Below are 14,553 nucleotides of genomic sequence, written 5' to 3'. Positions count from 1 at the left end.
CTTAACTCAGGGAGCTCACTGCCTTCAAAGACTCTCAGGTTGTGTTTGTCATGCTCAGCCTCCCTGCCAGCTTGACTTAGTACTCCTTTTTTTTTTTATTGAAGATTTTACTTATTTATTCATGAGAGACACAGAGACAGAGGCAGAGACACAGGCAGAGGGAGAAGCAGGCTCCCTACAGGGAGCCAGATGTGGGACTCGATCCCAGGACCCTGAGATCACGCCCTGAGCCAAAGGCAGACGCTCAACCACTGAGCCACCCGGGTGCCCCTGGGCTTGGTACTCCTGAAGATTTTTTTGTACCAGGAAACCATGAGAGTTTCCTGGGAGTTCGGAAGGTAAGGGGGTCTTTCTCAAGACCATTGCTGCTGATGAGAAAGACTATGAACTGAAAACCACTTAGTTAACCCTTGTATTTCACTACCCCCTTACACACACATGCACGCACACACACACATCTTGTCTTCCTATATAAAAATCAACAGAAGGACTTAATCTGAGATAATTTTCTGAAGAAGGCAAGCTCCTCTTGGTGACCATCTGAGAAGTTGGTCAGAAGTTCAAACCACAGAAAATGCTCTACCATCCTTTTACTCTTTGCAACCTTGTCTCTTGAAATGTAGTCACCGGATGTGGTGGGAGAGGATTTTGGGAGCCTGCCTTATCTGCCTTCTCTCTGTGCCAGGCCCCTTATAAAGTGGTTCTTGTTCTTTTGCCATATGCTCCTTTCTTAGGATTGACGTCCTTCCAAACCACTGGGTTCTGGTGGCATCTTGTCATTTGTTGACCACACCCCCTCACCCCCAGCCCAGCCGGCTGATATGGCTGTGTGGGAAAGTGTCCCTTTCTCTTTCTGCGCTAATTTGAACTGCTCGAAGTTGAATGCTTTCACAGATTGAGAACCGGGCATGAACATTCCAGATGTTCTGAGCTGCTGCTAGATCCTCCAAACCAGCTCTCTCTCACATTCTGGATTCAAATAGCTCCCTGGTATGAAGTTGGAAGTATGAGTTGAGTGTATCTACCTTCTTCTCTGTGGCATATATTGAAGGTGAAGCATCTGCCCCAACCCGAGGACCCGTTGGGCACCCATTTCACTGCAAATTTAGCATGAGGAAACTTGTGGGTGTTGTTTTGGTCAAAGTCAGCTTGTTTTGGCCTCCAGCCCTCCGTGGGTGTGTGTGTGTGCGCCCATGCACAGATGTTACTGTCCAAGAGTGGAGGACGGTGGTAGTTGAAAGAAGAGGCAACAGCACAAAAGTAAGTAGTTGCAAGACAATTAACATCAGGAAAAACATGGATGCACAGTATCTGAAGCATCCAAACAGTGACTTAGAACCAAGAGGATCAAATCGAAGGGGAAAGGCTCAGAGAACGGGTAATAAAGGACAGGAGGAAGTAGTCAGGGTATATCCTGTGGCTGCAATAACAAATTACCATAAACTTTGTGGTTTATAGCAATATAAGTTTATTTCTCACAGTTCTGGAGGGTAGAAGTCCAAAATCAAGGTGTCAGCAGGGCCAAGCTCCCCAAGAAGCTGTAGGGGGAGAGTCCTTCTTTGAGCCTTCCAGCTTCTGATGGCAGTCAGCATTCCAGGGCTTGTGGCTGCCTCATATCTCTGCCTCCATTTTTGTGTGTGTGTCTCTTATAAGAACACTTGTTAGGTTTGGGGCTGGCCTGAATAATTTAGGATGATATCCTCACCTCAAATCCTCAATGACACCTGCAAAGATCTTTTTCCAGATAATGTAAAATTCAGGGGTTCTAAAAATTAGGATGTGGACCTATCTCTTGGAGGCCAACATTTAGCTCATCACAGGGTGACGACTGATAGAAAGTAGGAGGAAATAGGCCAGTAGGTCAGGACAAGGGGCTCAGAACCCAAGTCAGTAATTGGGTAAGAATGAAGAATGTGGCCACTCCTCTTTTATATACTCTGGTGGGGGAGTGGAGGGACCAAGGTAGCCCCTGAAACCGCTGGGCCACAACAGCTGTTTTCCTCCTGCCCCCTCCCCCGTTTTTTCTCCTGGGAGAGTGTAGAGAGCAAGATGGAGTCACTTGTGTCAAGCAGGGGCCTGTGTCAAGCAATGATGCAAGCAGCCAAGGGCATTGCCAGTACCAGATATGGCCTAGAATAGCACCAGCTGTTGACACACTCAGAATTGATAACCAGCAGACATAGAGGAGGTCTGCAAAGGCCCAAGACTGATTAAATCCCTTTTAAAAGAGAGGATTTTTGCAGCAAATTGTCAGACTCCTCACTGACCCCTCTGTGTCTGACCACTTCAAAAAGGCAACTGCCCCAGAAGGCTCTGCCCTACTGATCTCTGAAAATAACAGAGATCCTTCACTGCTGGGACATAATACAGTAACCGAGGCCAGCTGACCTGGACCAGACGGAGGCCTCATTCAACAGCACGCTTATGGTCTAACTTCCTACCCCTGTTCTATCTTGTATGTTGTGTGACGTTTAAGAAGCCAAGTGAAACACATGGTGAAATGCCATTGAGTTTGGAATCCTGAACCTGCTTTATGATCATGTTACCCTTGCTTTATGATGAAATAAAGCTGGCATTGTAGAAAGACATAACTCGTGTTGTGTGCCTTCATAGCATGCTCATGACAGAGAACTTCTGGAAGAAAAAAATGTTCATTTTATTGTGGTAAGAACACTTAGCATGAGATTTATCCTCTTAACAGATTCTTAAGTGTAAACACAGTATTGTTAGCCTTAGGCACAATTTTGTACCTTCATTTTGCTTAACTGAAACTTTATATCCATCAGCCAGCAACTCCTCATTCCCAACTTCCTTGCCCTTGGCAACCATTATTCTACTCTCTCCTTTTTGACTATTTTAGATACTTCATATAAGTCGAATCATGCAGTATTTGTCCTGCAAATGGCTCATTTCACACAGTATGATGTCCTCCAGGTTCATCCACGTTCTTGCATATTGCAGGTTGTCCTTGTTTAAGGATGAATAATATTCCATTGTACATATATACTACAATTTTTAATCCATTCATTTGTCAATGGCCATTTAGGTTGCTTCCAAGTCTGGGCTACTTGTAAATAATGCTGCTATGAATATGGAAGTACAGCTCTCTCTTTGAGCTCCTGATTTCAATTCTTTTGGATATATACCCTGAAATGGGACTGCTGGATTATATGGTAGTTCCTTTTTTTTTTTTTTTTTTTTTAAGATTTCATTTAATTATTTGAGAGAAAGAGATAATGAGATCATGAGTGGGGCAGTGGGTTGGGCAGAGGAAGAGGGAGAAGCAGACTCCCCGCTGAGCAGGGTACCCGACACTTAACAGACTATGCCATCCAGGTGCTGGCCTCCCCCTTTCTGAGATTTTATTTATTTATTTTAGAAAGAGAGTGAGTGAGCAGGGGATGGAGCAGAGAGAGAGGGTAAGGGAGATAATCTTCAACAGACTCCATGCTGAGAGCAGAGCCTGACACTGGACTTGATCCCAAGACCCTGAGATCATGACCTGAGCCGAAACCAAGAGTTGGACGTTAAGCGACTGAGCCACCCAAGCTCCTTTATGGTAGTTCTATTATTATTATTATTATTATTTTTTTTGTAGTTCTATTTTTAATTTTTTGAGGAACCTCCATACTGTTTTCCATAGTGGTTCCACCAATTTACATTCCCAACAGCACCAGACAAGGGTTCCATCTTCTCCATCACCCTGATTTTTTTTTTTAGCTACATTCCTTCTTAAGAACAAAAGTTTATTCTTTGAGCTTCCCATCCTTACAGTCATGGTCCTTTCTAAAGCCTAGGAGAAAAAATTTTTTTCAAGAAATTTCTTTTAAAGTTCACTTCCTAATTTGAATATATGTTCTCCAAGTCCTCTCCTCTTTCAGGAGAACCATGGCTGGGGCTATCCTCCAGGGCCTCTGTTACTCTAACACTTTTGATTAGATCTAGATGTGAGCTAATAGTCCTTCCTCTCCACACTTTACCCACTGGGAGACAACATTGTAATGAAGGTAAGTGAAGAAAGAATGCATTCAGTAGACTTGTTTGGGCAGATATCTGGAGATGGGTTGTATCAATCAGAATAGGCTAATTTGCTACAGTAACAACAAGCCACAAATCTCCATAGACAGTAAGAACAAAGGCTGACTTAATGCCAGCATACATCCTTGATTGGCTGTGCTCCACGTCATCTTTACTCAGGGACCTAGCCTCATGAAACACTGGAACACTATGGATTGTCATGGCACAGGGAAAAGAGAGCACAGTGAACCACACGTTATCTCCTAAATTTGTAACATGTCACTTTTCATGGGGAAGAATTACCTGGCCAAAATAGTCATCAATAGGTCAAGGAACTATTATCCTTTCCTAGAGAGGGGCCATGAATATGAGACAAATAATAAAAAAAAACTTCCACAGAGGGTCTTCAGTTACTATATTATTGTGGCAGGTCCATGATCCCATGGACCCAAAAACTCTGGTCTCCCTACACTGTCCTGCAAGAATTCATGCTCCATACAACAAATGCCTACTTACCATCTTTCCTCACTTAGTGGGGCTATAAAACCAACCTCTCTAGAGGATGTAACAATGACAAAAATCTCAGTGGCTAACAACCAGAATTTTTTTTCTCACACACAGCATGTCTGTCATGGGCTGAGCATTTGGATGTGCAATATATCCTCTATTTGATGGAGGCTGCATTTAATGACTTCTATGAGTCCCCACATGATTCTAAAATGTCTACATCTATCCTGATTGCATGGACTGTGCTGTTCTAGGGAGCTACATTCAGGGACTCATATGTCTTATTTGATTTTTTTTTTTTTTTTTTTTTTTTGCTTTTTAAAGAGAAAAGCACCTGGCCTAATGAATGAAACAGTATTGCTTATGAAACATAATGTATGTACTACATCAAACTGGACAGTTTGTAGTTCATTCCCATGACATTCTGTTCTTCCTCCTTCTTCGCCACGGTGCCTCTTAGGTTTATGGGGTTTTAAATAGCTATTATCAACCTGAAGTCATTTTGCTCTTTGAGGTTAAAAGAGCAAAAACCCCCAAACACCAAAACCAAAAAACCCCAGTGAAATATCATTGTCCAGGGTCTGTAGGAAGCCTGAAAGCCTCCTCAAGATCTCTGTGACTTTTCTAGTAATTTTATGCACTTGTAGTCACTTCTGGTTTTAGTGCCTGATGTTTTGAGCTCACTTGGTGTCATCTGTAGTCTTCTTTGCTCTTGCAGATGCAGACAGAAAACTTAGACCTTTGTCCCCACCTTTTTACCCCCCAAAATCAACTGCCCCCAACACAAGACTCCTACAAGGCACTACTGGTCTCTGAAGGTCTAGTATAGCTCAGCCCCCTCCCACTGGAAAACCTTTCCCAAGCAGCTACTTTTTCCTTTCCTGGCCTCCCTCTAGGATTCTGGTTTCCCCAGCTTTCCCCTAATTCAATCCCGTTCACTTTATTATGCAGAGAGATTTAATTCTCTTTCCTTCCACTCTGCCCCAGGCTTGCCTTTGCATAGCCAAAGATTCATTAATGTCTCCATAAAACAAAGGGCCATTTATGCAATACAGAATCACTGGCAGAGAGTAGTAATTTCTTTCTCATTTTCTCTTACTACGTGGGTGTAAGAAAGCTGTATGGACATTTATTTTCCTTGTACAGGAAGGCTGAAGTGACTACGGTTTGGGTTTTAAATAACATTTTCCCTCCTCCTTTCAGGTACATATGACATCTATTTATCATACTACTGGTCTCAGAATTCCTTTACACTTTTAAAAATAGTTGAGAACCCTAAACAAACTTTGTATATATGGGTTTCCTCTATTGATATTCGCCATATCAGAAATTAAGACCCAAACCTAAAATATTCATTTAAAAAGCAAAAATAATTCCATTACTTATTAACATAAATGAGATCCTTTTGTGGCGGGGGAAAAAAAAAATCTCAGAAACAAACCTAGTGCGAATGGCACGGTTTTACATTTTTTGCAAACCTCTTTAAAGTCTGGCTTAATGGAAGACAGCTGTTGTGCATTCGGCGTATTTGCAATGTCACAAGTCGCTGGGCTCCCGGAAAACTCAGGCTCCCAGAAAACTCCGTGTACAACTTGTGGCAAAAGGATAGTGGAAGGCAGAGAGCATCTTGGTGTCTGGAAGTTCATTTCTGTCTTGCTTACCCGGCTTCCACCAGCACCGTTTTAATGCATTCTCGTTGCGCATCCTCTTTGAAAAGAAAAACAAAGCAAGGAGTAGGTGGATTATAAATTGGAGCCTTGGGTTGAAATGTAAAAAGAATTCATTGGCAGACCTGCAGTTAAATTACTACAATTTGCGGGGGGGGGGGTCCTCTAAGAACCCAACATCAGGAGCACCTGGGTGCCCCACTGGTTGCGGGGCTGCCTTTGGCTCAGGTTGTGATCCCGGGGTCCTGGGATCGAGTCCCCCACTGGGCAACTAGCAGGGAGCCTGCTTCTGTCGCTCTTATGAATAAATAAATAAAATCTTAAAAAAAAAAAAAAAAAGGAGAACCCAACATCCAGGATGAGCCTGAGGACACTCTTCTGCGCTTGTGTGCATCCTCACCTTTCAGATCCGCCGTCTCTGGGAGATACCTCCCGATAGCGCTCGTCCCCACCATAAATAACCTCCAGAATGAGTGTTCTCATTAACCGCAGTAACTGTTGCTGGCCACTGGGAGCCCAGCAACGCCAAAACTGTGCGTGTTACCTTCAACTGTCACACCACCACCGCGGAAGGTGCTGCCTCGGTGGTGCAGACCTGGAGGCTGCAGGCCGGCCCTGCACACCTGTGCGCCCCAGCGCTTGGTGCAGCAGGTGGTCGCCGCCCACGTGCCTCGGTCCAGCCCCGCGGGAGTCCTTGAGGTCAGGGGTCACCTCCAGCGCCCCGCACTGCCGCTCCCGGCGCCGGGTCACGGGGGGAGGCCGCCTGCTGGCTTCCGGGTCCGCACGCCCCCCCCTCCCCCCACTCCCCACCCCGCAAGGGCGACCCCTCCCCGAGGCCGGGCCCTCCGAGGCTTGCCGGAAGGAGAAAGAGGCTGAGGCCGGAACCTTTCTCCTGTCGCCCGGGTCGCCCCGCGGAGGCCGGAACCTTTCTTCTCGCGTCGCGTTGGCGTGGGGGGGTGGGGGGGGGCGTGCGGAAGCCGGAACGGTCCTCCCGCGGTCGGACGCACGCCGCCGCGGTCGCAAGCTGCTGACGTGGGCCGGCCGGGAAGGGGGCCGGGAGGGGGGTGTGGGTCGCCATGGCGGTGGATATCACGCTGCTGTTCCGGGCCAGCGTCAAGACCGTGAAGACGCGCAACAAAGCGCTGGGAGTGGCGGTGGGCGGCGGCGGGGTCGATGGCAGCCGCGACGAGCTGTTCCGCCGGAGCCCCCGGCCCAAGGGCGACTTTTCCAGCCGGGCGCGGGAAGTGGTGAGCGGAGCTGGTTGCTATGGAAACGGCGGACCCCGTAACCAGCGCGGGGAGGCCGAGCTCGGAGGGCGCAGTGGCCCGGGGTGGTCCCGGGGAGTCGCCGGCTGCCTTGTTTCGGGGAACGGGAGCTCGTCCGCCACGTTCTTGGGCTGCTTGGCGAGGTAGTGAGGTCGCCGTCACCGCAGACTTGAAACTGCCCCCGCAGGCCTCTGCTTTCTCTGTCACGGCCGAGACCGCGGGGCCCTGGGCTTGTCTCTCCCCCTTCCCCGGTCCCGGCTCCACGGGAGCAAAGGTGACGTTCACTGACCCCTCCCTTCCGCTCGCCCGCCTCCTGCCGCGGTGTCGGGGCTCCTGCTGGGATCAGCGGGTCCCGAGGCCGGTTTCGGACCGTCTCTCTCGGTCGCCGCGTGTTAGAGCCCTCTCACCTGCTCTCCATTCCCTGAACACTGGAGGCTTTGGTTCAGGAGAGCAGGGGGCGGCGCTGGTGCCCGACTCCTAGCACTGCCACGGGGTGTGTTTTGAATGAATGAGTGAAGGCGCAGGCCGGCTGGCCGTCTTCCCCACTGAAGGGAGAGGATGTTGGTCTTGTTCACCTTTGTATCCCTGCCCCCCCCCTCCCCGCCCCCAGGGTGGATCTAGTATTCGAAGAGCTTGAAGCTTTATCCGGTTCTCTCTGTCCTTTTTTAAGAAGAGGAAACATAGAATCACAAGAAGAGGTTCAGAGCCTTGGAAGGGACAAGTGAGGAGCCCCGAAACTTAAACTCTTGTTAATTTTGTGGCAGATCCACTTCTCTTTGGCATGCAGGCCAGTGCCTGGTACTTTGTAGGCATTCAGGTAGTTTTAAATGACTATTTGTATGCGTGAATTAAGGTGTGGCAGTTTGCAGAGGGTGTGCCACGCACCTTGTTAGAATAACACAGGGTGCTTTGAACTTTTTTTAAAAAATATTTTATTTATTCATGATAGACACACACACACACACACACACACACACACACACAGAGGCAGAGACGCTGGCAGAGGGAGAAGCAGGCTCCTTGCAGGGAGCCCGACGTGGGACTCGATCCCGGATCTCCAGGATCACACCCTGAGCCAAAGGCAGGCTAAACCACTGGACCACGCGGGCTGCCCAGAATAACACAGGATTTAAAAGGATTGGTGGAGGGGCGCCTGGGTGGCTCAGTGGTTGAACATCTGCCTTTGGCTCAGGGTCCTGGATCATCTGCCCTGAGGTCCTGGTTTTAGTATATATGCACTTGCGAAGCAAGCCCTCCCGAGGGTCCTGCAGGGAGTGGGCTTCTCCCTCTGCCTGTGTTTCTGCCTCTTTCTGTGTCTCTCATAAATAAATAAATAACATCTTAAGAAAAAAAAAAAAAAGAAAGAAAAGGAATGGTGAGAGAGATAGTAACAAAAGTTACTATCAAAAGTTACCGTACAGTCTCCTATACAGCATTTCGGGTACACAGGTGAATGTGGTCAGTTCTGAGGGCCAAGAAAAGCCTTTCAGAGGCAATGATGATGCCTGAGACAAATCTTAAAAGAGGAGTAGTTGAGAGATGCCTGGGTGGCTCAATGGTTTAGTGCCTTTGGCCCAGGGCATGATCCTGGGGTCCCAGGATCAAGTCCCACATCAGGCTCCCTGCGTGGAGCCTGCTCCTGCCTCTGCCTATGTCTCTGCCTCTCTCTCTCTCTCTCTCTCTCTCTCTGTGTCTCTCATGAATAAATAAATAAAATCTTTAAAAAAAAAAAAAAAAGAGGAGTAGTTGATTCCAGTGCAGAGAGGGTGGAGCAAGGCATCTTGGCCTTAGAGAAGGGTGTGCATGAAATGGATCACTTTTATGCTCAATTTATGTATACTCCGTGAATGTCTGCCCATTAAATTGCAAACAAATTAGTAATGGTGTTTAAGATTCTTTTTGGAGGAACTTATGTTTTCTGAACCATTTCAAGTAATGATAAATATGCCGCTTTGCAATGTTACTGAAATGTTTCGATAAGCATGGGAGTGTGGCTGGAATGTGGGAGAGCTTTGCTGTCTGCAAGCAGATGAATGTTATGTGGTCAAGAGACCAGGTTGTTGTCTTCACCCTGCAACTATTAGCTGTATGATGTTATTAGGCAAGTTTTATGGCCTTAACTTTATTTGAGTGTTCTCTTTTTTTCCCCTTCAAACAGCAGAAGACTTTTAAACTGCATTGAGACCCTATTTATAGCAGATCAAAGGAGGAGCTTCTCAGGATGAAATGAGAGGAAAGGAAACTAGGACATTCCCCCTCCACCTGCCCCTAGTTTGGCCCAGGCTTTTCCTGAGGTTCCTCCTGTGGAATTGTGGGATGTGAAGGTTACAGTTTTGGTTTTGAGAGGTCCCTTTCTAACTCTGAAATCACTGATTATTAGCACTGTGCTCATTTTGGGTCCTGTTCTGGAGTGGGGGATATGCAAGTGGTAGAGACAAGAAGCGTAACTGGGATGGCAAGCTGTGTGGAAGTTTAAGCCTTAGGCTTTTCCCTGAGTATTAAGAATGTGCTTTAGGCTTTTGAATCAGTGGCTCAGGGACACTAACTGGACCTTGGGGTGCTGAATTTCCTATCATTGGAGGTAATTAAACAGGGATGACTGCTTGGCAGAGATGTTTGAGAACTTTGCGCTTTAGCCAGAGGGTTAGATGGCAGGCCATTGAAGATTCCAATTCTGATATTTGATGATGTGGGTACATGCTAAGGCTTGGAGAGTCTGTTGAGTAGGGACATAGGCTGCATTGTTTAGGACCACTGCCCCTCGTGACATAGGGAAAACATGCCTTCTTTTGAGAAATTTTGATTTAATGTTGTAATTACTTTGTGTATTACTTCCTGTTCATGCAACCATTCTCTCCACGTACCCCTTTCCCCCAAAAATTTAGTATAGAGCTGGTGAGGGGTGGCCTGTACTCTTGCCATGATCACATGTGTCGGAATGCTGGCTGAATCTGTTATTGGCCTGGATTTCTTTTCATAAAAGTCTGGCCAGTACTAGGAGCACAGAGTCTGGTTTGGGGTTAGTTCTGGTCATTAGACCTAAGGAAATGTAGTAGGTTATAGGCCTTTGCTTGGATGTATTCCCTGAGGCTCTGTCATTTCTAGGACACACATTACCTAATTCAATTCTAGTTCTTCTCATTCCTTAGTTTGGACAAAGCATATTCCTGATGTCAGTGTTTCATCTCACTGAATTGTTGTAGAGGTTTTACTAAGATTAGTAAAACTGTGTTGAAACTAGATTTTTAATTTTCCCTCATAGGTTGGTTTCTTTGGTGTCCTTTCTTTAAATATTTTAACTTTTATGCTCAATTTTGCTGAATTCATGTGTATTCAGTGCAGGTGTACCCGTTACATTACAGACAGTAACAATGGTTCCTCTCTTGGGATGAGGAGCTTACTGTATCTGAAAAATACGCCTTTTTGCAATGGGAACTTGATTAGTTAACTCATTTAGACTGTGAGGTGAATGGGGACCTTGGGAGTAGGCAGAGCCTGGGGACTCGGATATAGAAGACATGGACTCCGGGCAGCCCGGGTGGCTCAGTGGTTTAGCACTGCTTTCGGCCCAGGGCCTGATACTGGAGACCCAGTATCCAGTCCCAGGTCGGACTCCCTGCACGGAGTCTGCTTCTCCCTCTGCCTCTGTCTCTGCCTCTCTGTGTGTCTCTCATGAATGAATACATAAAATCTTAAAAAAAAAAAAAAAAAAAAAAGACGTGGATTCAGATCTGGGCTCTGCTACCTAGAAGTGGGTAACTTGGGCAGGTCCTCTTACCTGAGTCTCATTTTCCACTTCTGTCACATGGGCGTGATCATATCCTACTGAACTTGTAGGCTGATTATCAGCATCTTCGGAGACTATGTATGTTAGAGAACCACACTGATTGTTATTGTTCCCTTCACCCCATGTAGGCCATTCAGACATTTTCATCAGTGGCTCTCAGCCATATTCCCCAAACCATTTAGCTTTCCTGTATTTTCCATCCTTTCTTGCAAAGGGGAACCAAGGAAGTGCACAAAGGAACTGGTGAAAATCCCGTGCAGGTACTAGTAGCATCAGTAGTACAGAGCACAGCATTCCTCTGCGAAGGTGAAGCTCTTAATCAGCAATGATAGATATGTGGCAGGCATGCAGCTGTTCCTCTCTTTTCTTCCCATGACAATGGAAGTCAGTGCTAATTTTCCTAGATCTAATTTCCTCAGAATCCTTTGCAGCATTTGTGGTCTAGGCAGCCATTTATTGGGCCTGTCAAGTTGAAATCTGCTTGACATCCTGCCTGCCATAGAGTAAAAACAGATCTGCATGCTTAAAGCAGAACCATGGACTTTTTTTTGTTAAGTACTTAGAAGGATCTCAAGTTCATGTTGTTCAGGCTTCTCATTTTGTAGATAGGAAAACAGACATTCAGGTAGGTGAAATGACTTGCTCAGAGTCTTAATAGCTGAGTCACAGGACAGAGCCAGAGGGAGAAGCCAGGTCCTTTGACCCTAGTTAGGGCTGTTTATTTCCCATACTACATCCTTGTACCTTAAATTTCCACTATAATTTTAAACCAGAAATTCTTTGGCTTTTGAATGGCAGTGAGTCTCCTCTTGAGTGAATATGGATACTGAATGGGTTTAGAACAGAAGGACCTGAGTTTGAATGCTTTTTACTGTATGAATTTGAATGCCCTGTACTTACCATATTGGACTTGTGCAAGTTATTGAACTGTTCCTCACTTCTAACATAGAATAATAACAGTCTTAAAAGGTTATACAGATGAAATGACAAAAGTATGAATGTGCCTACAGGAGTATGAGTTCTTTGGGTTGTAAGTAACAGTAACCTAATGTAAACTAACCTGAGCAAAATGGGACTGTGTTGGCTCATGGAACTGGGAAATGGGGGGATAGAGCTTCCTTCTCTAGCTCTTATCCATAAAACCCAGGAAAGGACTCTAGTTGGCTCTACTTGGATCCTGCCCCTGCATGATGGCCTTAGGGGGATAAGGTCCCTCATAGGGCCAAGTCCTGTGTCCACCCCAACATGTGTCCAGACGTGGGTTGGATACGATGATTGTCACCTCCCTAGGACCTTGGAGGAGGGAATGCTCTGTGGAGGAGTAGGCAGTAAAGGCAGGCAGGCAATGCCAACTGAAATGTTCCTCACAGAGCCTGGCACAGGGCCCAGCCTGCCTTCTCCTTGGCTGCCTGGTTGTCTTCAGCTCTGTGGGGAAGGGAAAACTAGAATTCTGAAAATTTGTAGTGACAGGCTTTCGGTGTGGGAGTCTGCGTGGAGGTGCCTTATGGTGTTAGCTCTTTGTTTTCTTATTGCTTTATAGAGGTTGCCGGGGCCAGGGAGAGCACCATGTGGGAAACCAGGACACTGTGAGCAGCCAGGCTGGGCCCAGAGCGGCAGGAGCTCTGAACAGACTATCAGGAAACTTGTGCTGTAGTGCACAGCCTGTCACGAAGCCGCAGGCCACAGAATCTTTCTGGGCCTCAGTTTCCACTCTGGTCACACTGAGAGCTTAGACTATGGAACTAGAGTGATTTCTTATAAAACAAAGATGCTTATTCCCTATCTGGTGATGGTGACCCTGGGCTCTGGAAATCCTATTTTCAGGTAAGGCACACAGATGAAGTTTTCTTTGCTTATTACAGAGTGCCTTTATGAAAGCTGAATGTCTATTTTGAGTTTCTGGCTAAAATTCAAAGTTCTTTTTTCTTTTTTTAAAAGATTTTTATTCATTTATTCATGAGAGACACAGAGAGAGAGAGCGCGCGCGCGAGAGAGGCAGAGACACAGGCAGAGGGAGAAGCAGGCTCCATGCAAGGAGCCTGACGCGGGACTTGATCCTGGGACTCCAAGATCACGCCCTGGGCTGAAGGCAGGCGCCAAACCACTGAGCCACCCAAGTGTCCCCAATTCAGAGTTCTTATAGTGGCCCAAAACCACATGCTCTGGTCTTTGCTCCCTGTCTGACCTCACCTCCTGTCACCTTCATTTTGTTTACTCTGTTCCAGCTGCCCTACCCCTTTGCTTTTCTCACGTGAACGGATGGGTTCCTACCTTAGCTCCTTTGTCATTCCCTCTACGTGAGACACTTCTCTTCCAGATTCCTTGTTCTTTGATCTTCAGGTCTCTGCTCAAATGTTCCCTCAGTGAGACCTTCCGTGGCTGCCCTGTATAAAGTAGCATCCTTTTCCTGTCCCTCATCCTGCTTTATTCTTTTCATTATCTGACATATTGTGTATCCATTTATTTGTTGTGTATCCGCTGGAATATGTGTTTTGTGAAGACAAAGACTTTGTGTTGTCTACCACTGAATCCATAGGTTCTAGACAGTGCAAGGGACCTAGGTAGTTGATAAATATTTCTTGAACTAATGAATAAGTGTTAATCAGCTATGGTACTTTGCTTTCAGTTTTGGAGCTAGTTGATCTCTGTGCAAGGCTCCTTCCAGTTCTAGAAATGTGTGATCCTAATATGATTCCTTAATACTACACAATATATGTTTATACTTAATCCAGTATCTGGGGTAAACATTAAATAGTATGTTTTATTATATTATTAAGATTCAGTTCCTACCTCAAGAAGTTTAGTCTAGAGGAGAAGCAGACACATAGATGGTAACAACTTTTGAATTGACAACTATGAGTGACATTAATAATCTTCTTAGCAGTGATTCCCCAGGTCCTCCTTGATTCCTTTGAAATCACATAATTGACATTATGTGCCAGTGTAGGGTTCCAGAAGTTGAGCTGGGAGGGACCACCTGGATTATTATCCAGAGTAGCTGGAAATAAATCTTAATTCCAAGGATTGAGTATAATACTTCCTAAACTGGGGATTTCAGTTGAGGAAGCATGCTTCTAAGAAGCAGTATTAGGCATCAGGTGCCAGGTGTCAGTGGGAAGCTGGAGATAGAGCCACATGGGACAGGAATAGATCAGGAAACAGTGTAGGTTTAGGATGCAGACTGCAAACAGCATGAGTTTGTTGAATCATTTAGATTTTTTCTTATTCAATACAGAGACCTTATTGCAAATAAAATAAGCAGCTTTGGCTAAGGCTGGAGTGCGGGGGCTGGAAAGAAAGATGTTCATTA

At 46.1% G+C, this 14,553-nt stretch overlaps 1 protein-coding gene and 1 long non-coding RNA gene across 6 annotated transcripts in view; one reads left to right on the top strand and one right to left on the bottom strand.

Moving 5' to 3' along the window:
* Window positions 1-1,443: 1,443 nt before the first annotated feature.
* Window positions 1,444-8,021, bottom strand: LOC144301463 (uncharacterized). 2 transcript variants are annotated; one of them, XR_013368291.1, is made up of 3 exons: window positions 6,592-7,161; window positions 5,966-6,231; window positions 1,444-2,634 (listed from the first exon to the last, which is right to left on the bottom strand). It is a non-coding gene; the product is annotated as an uncharacterized LOC144301463 (long non-coding RNA). The 2 variants fall into 2 exon arrangements; XR_013368290.1 differs by lacking the exon at window positions 1,444-2,634 and having other exon boundaries at window positions 4,806-6,231; window positions 6,592-8,021.
* The window catches only part of STX18 (syntaxin 18), a 120,070-nt gene continuing 112,717 nt past the window's right edge, over window positions 7,201-14,553 (top strand). Inside the window, exon 1 of one of the 4 annotated variants that reach the window (XR_013368271.1) lies at window positions 7,201-7,438. Coding sequence is in view for 3 of the 4 variants with exons in the window: in XM_077878501.1 (XP_077734627.1) it covers window positions 7,268-7,438 (171 nt within the window). In the remaining variant the exon portion in view is untranslated. The remainder of the gene's footprint in view (window positions 7,439-14,553) is intronic. The other 3 variants (XM_077878501.1, XM_077878490.1, XM_077878511.1) reach the window with 3 other exon arrangements.

Source organism: Canis aureus, chromosome 2, assembly GCF_053574225.1.
Source record: "Canis aureus isolate CA01 chromosome 2, VMU_Caureus_v.1.0, whole genome shotgun sequence".
NCBI classification, from domain to species: domain Eukaryota; kingdom Metazoa; phylum Chordata; class Mammalia; order Carnivora; family Canidae; genus Canis; species Canis aureus.
The sequence above is the reverse complement of the archived record's forward strand: the minus strand, read 5'-3'. Positions and strand labels throughout refer to the sequence as shown.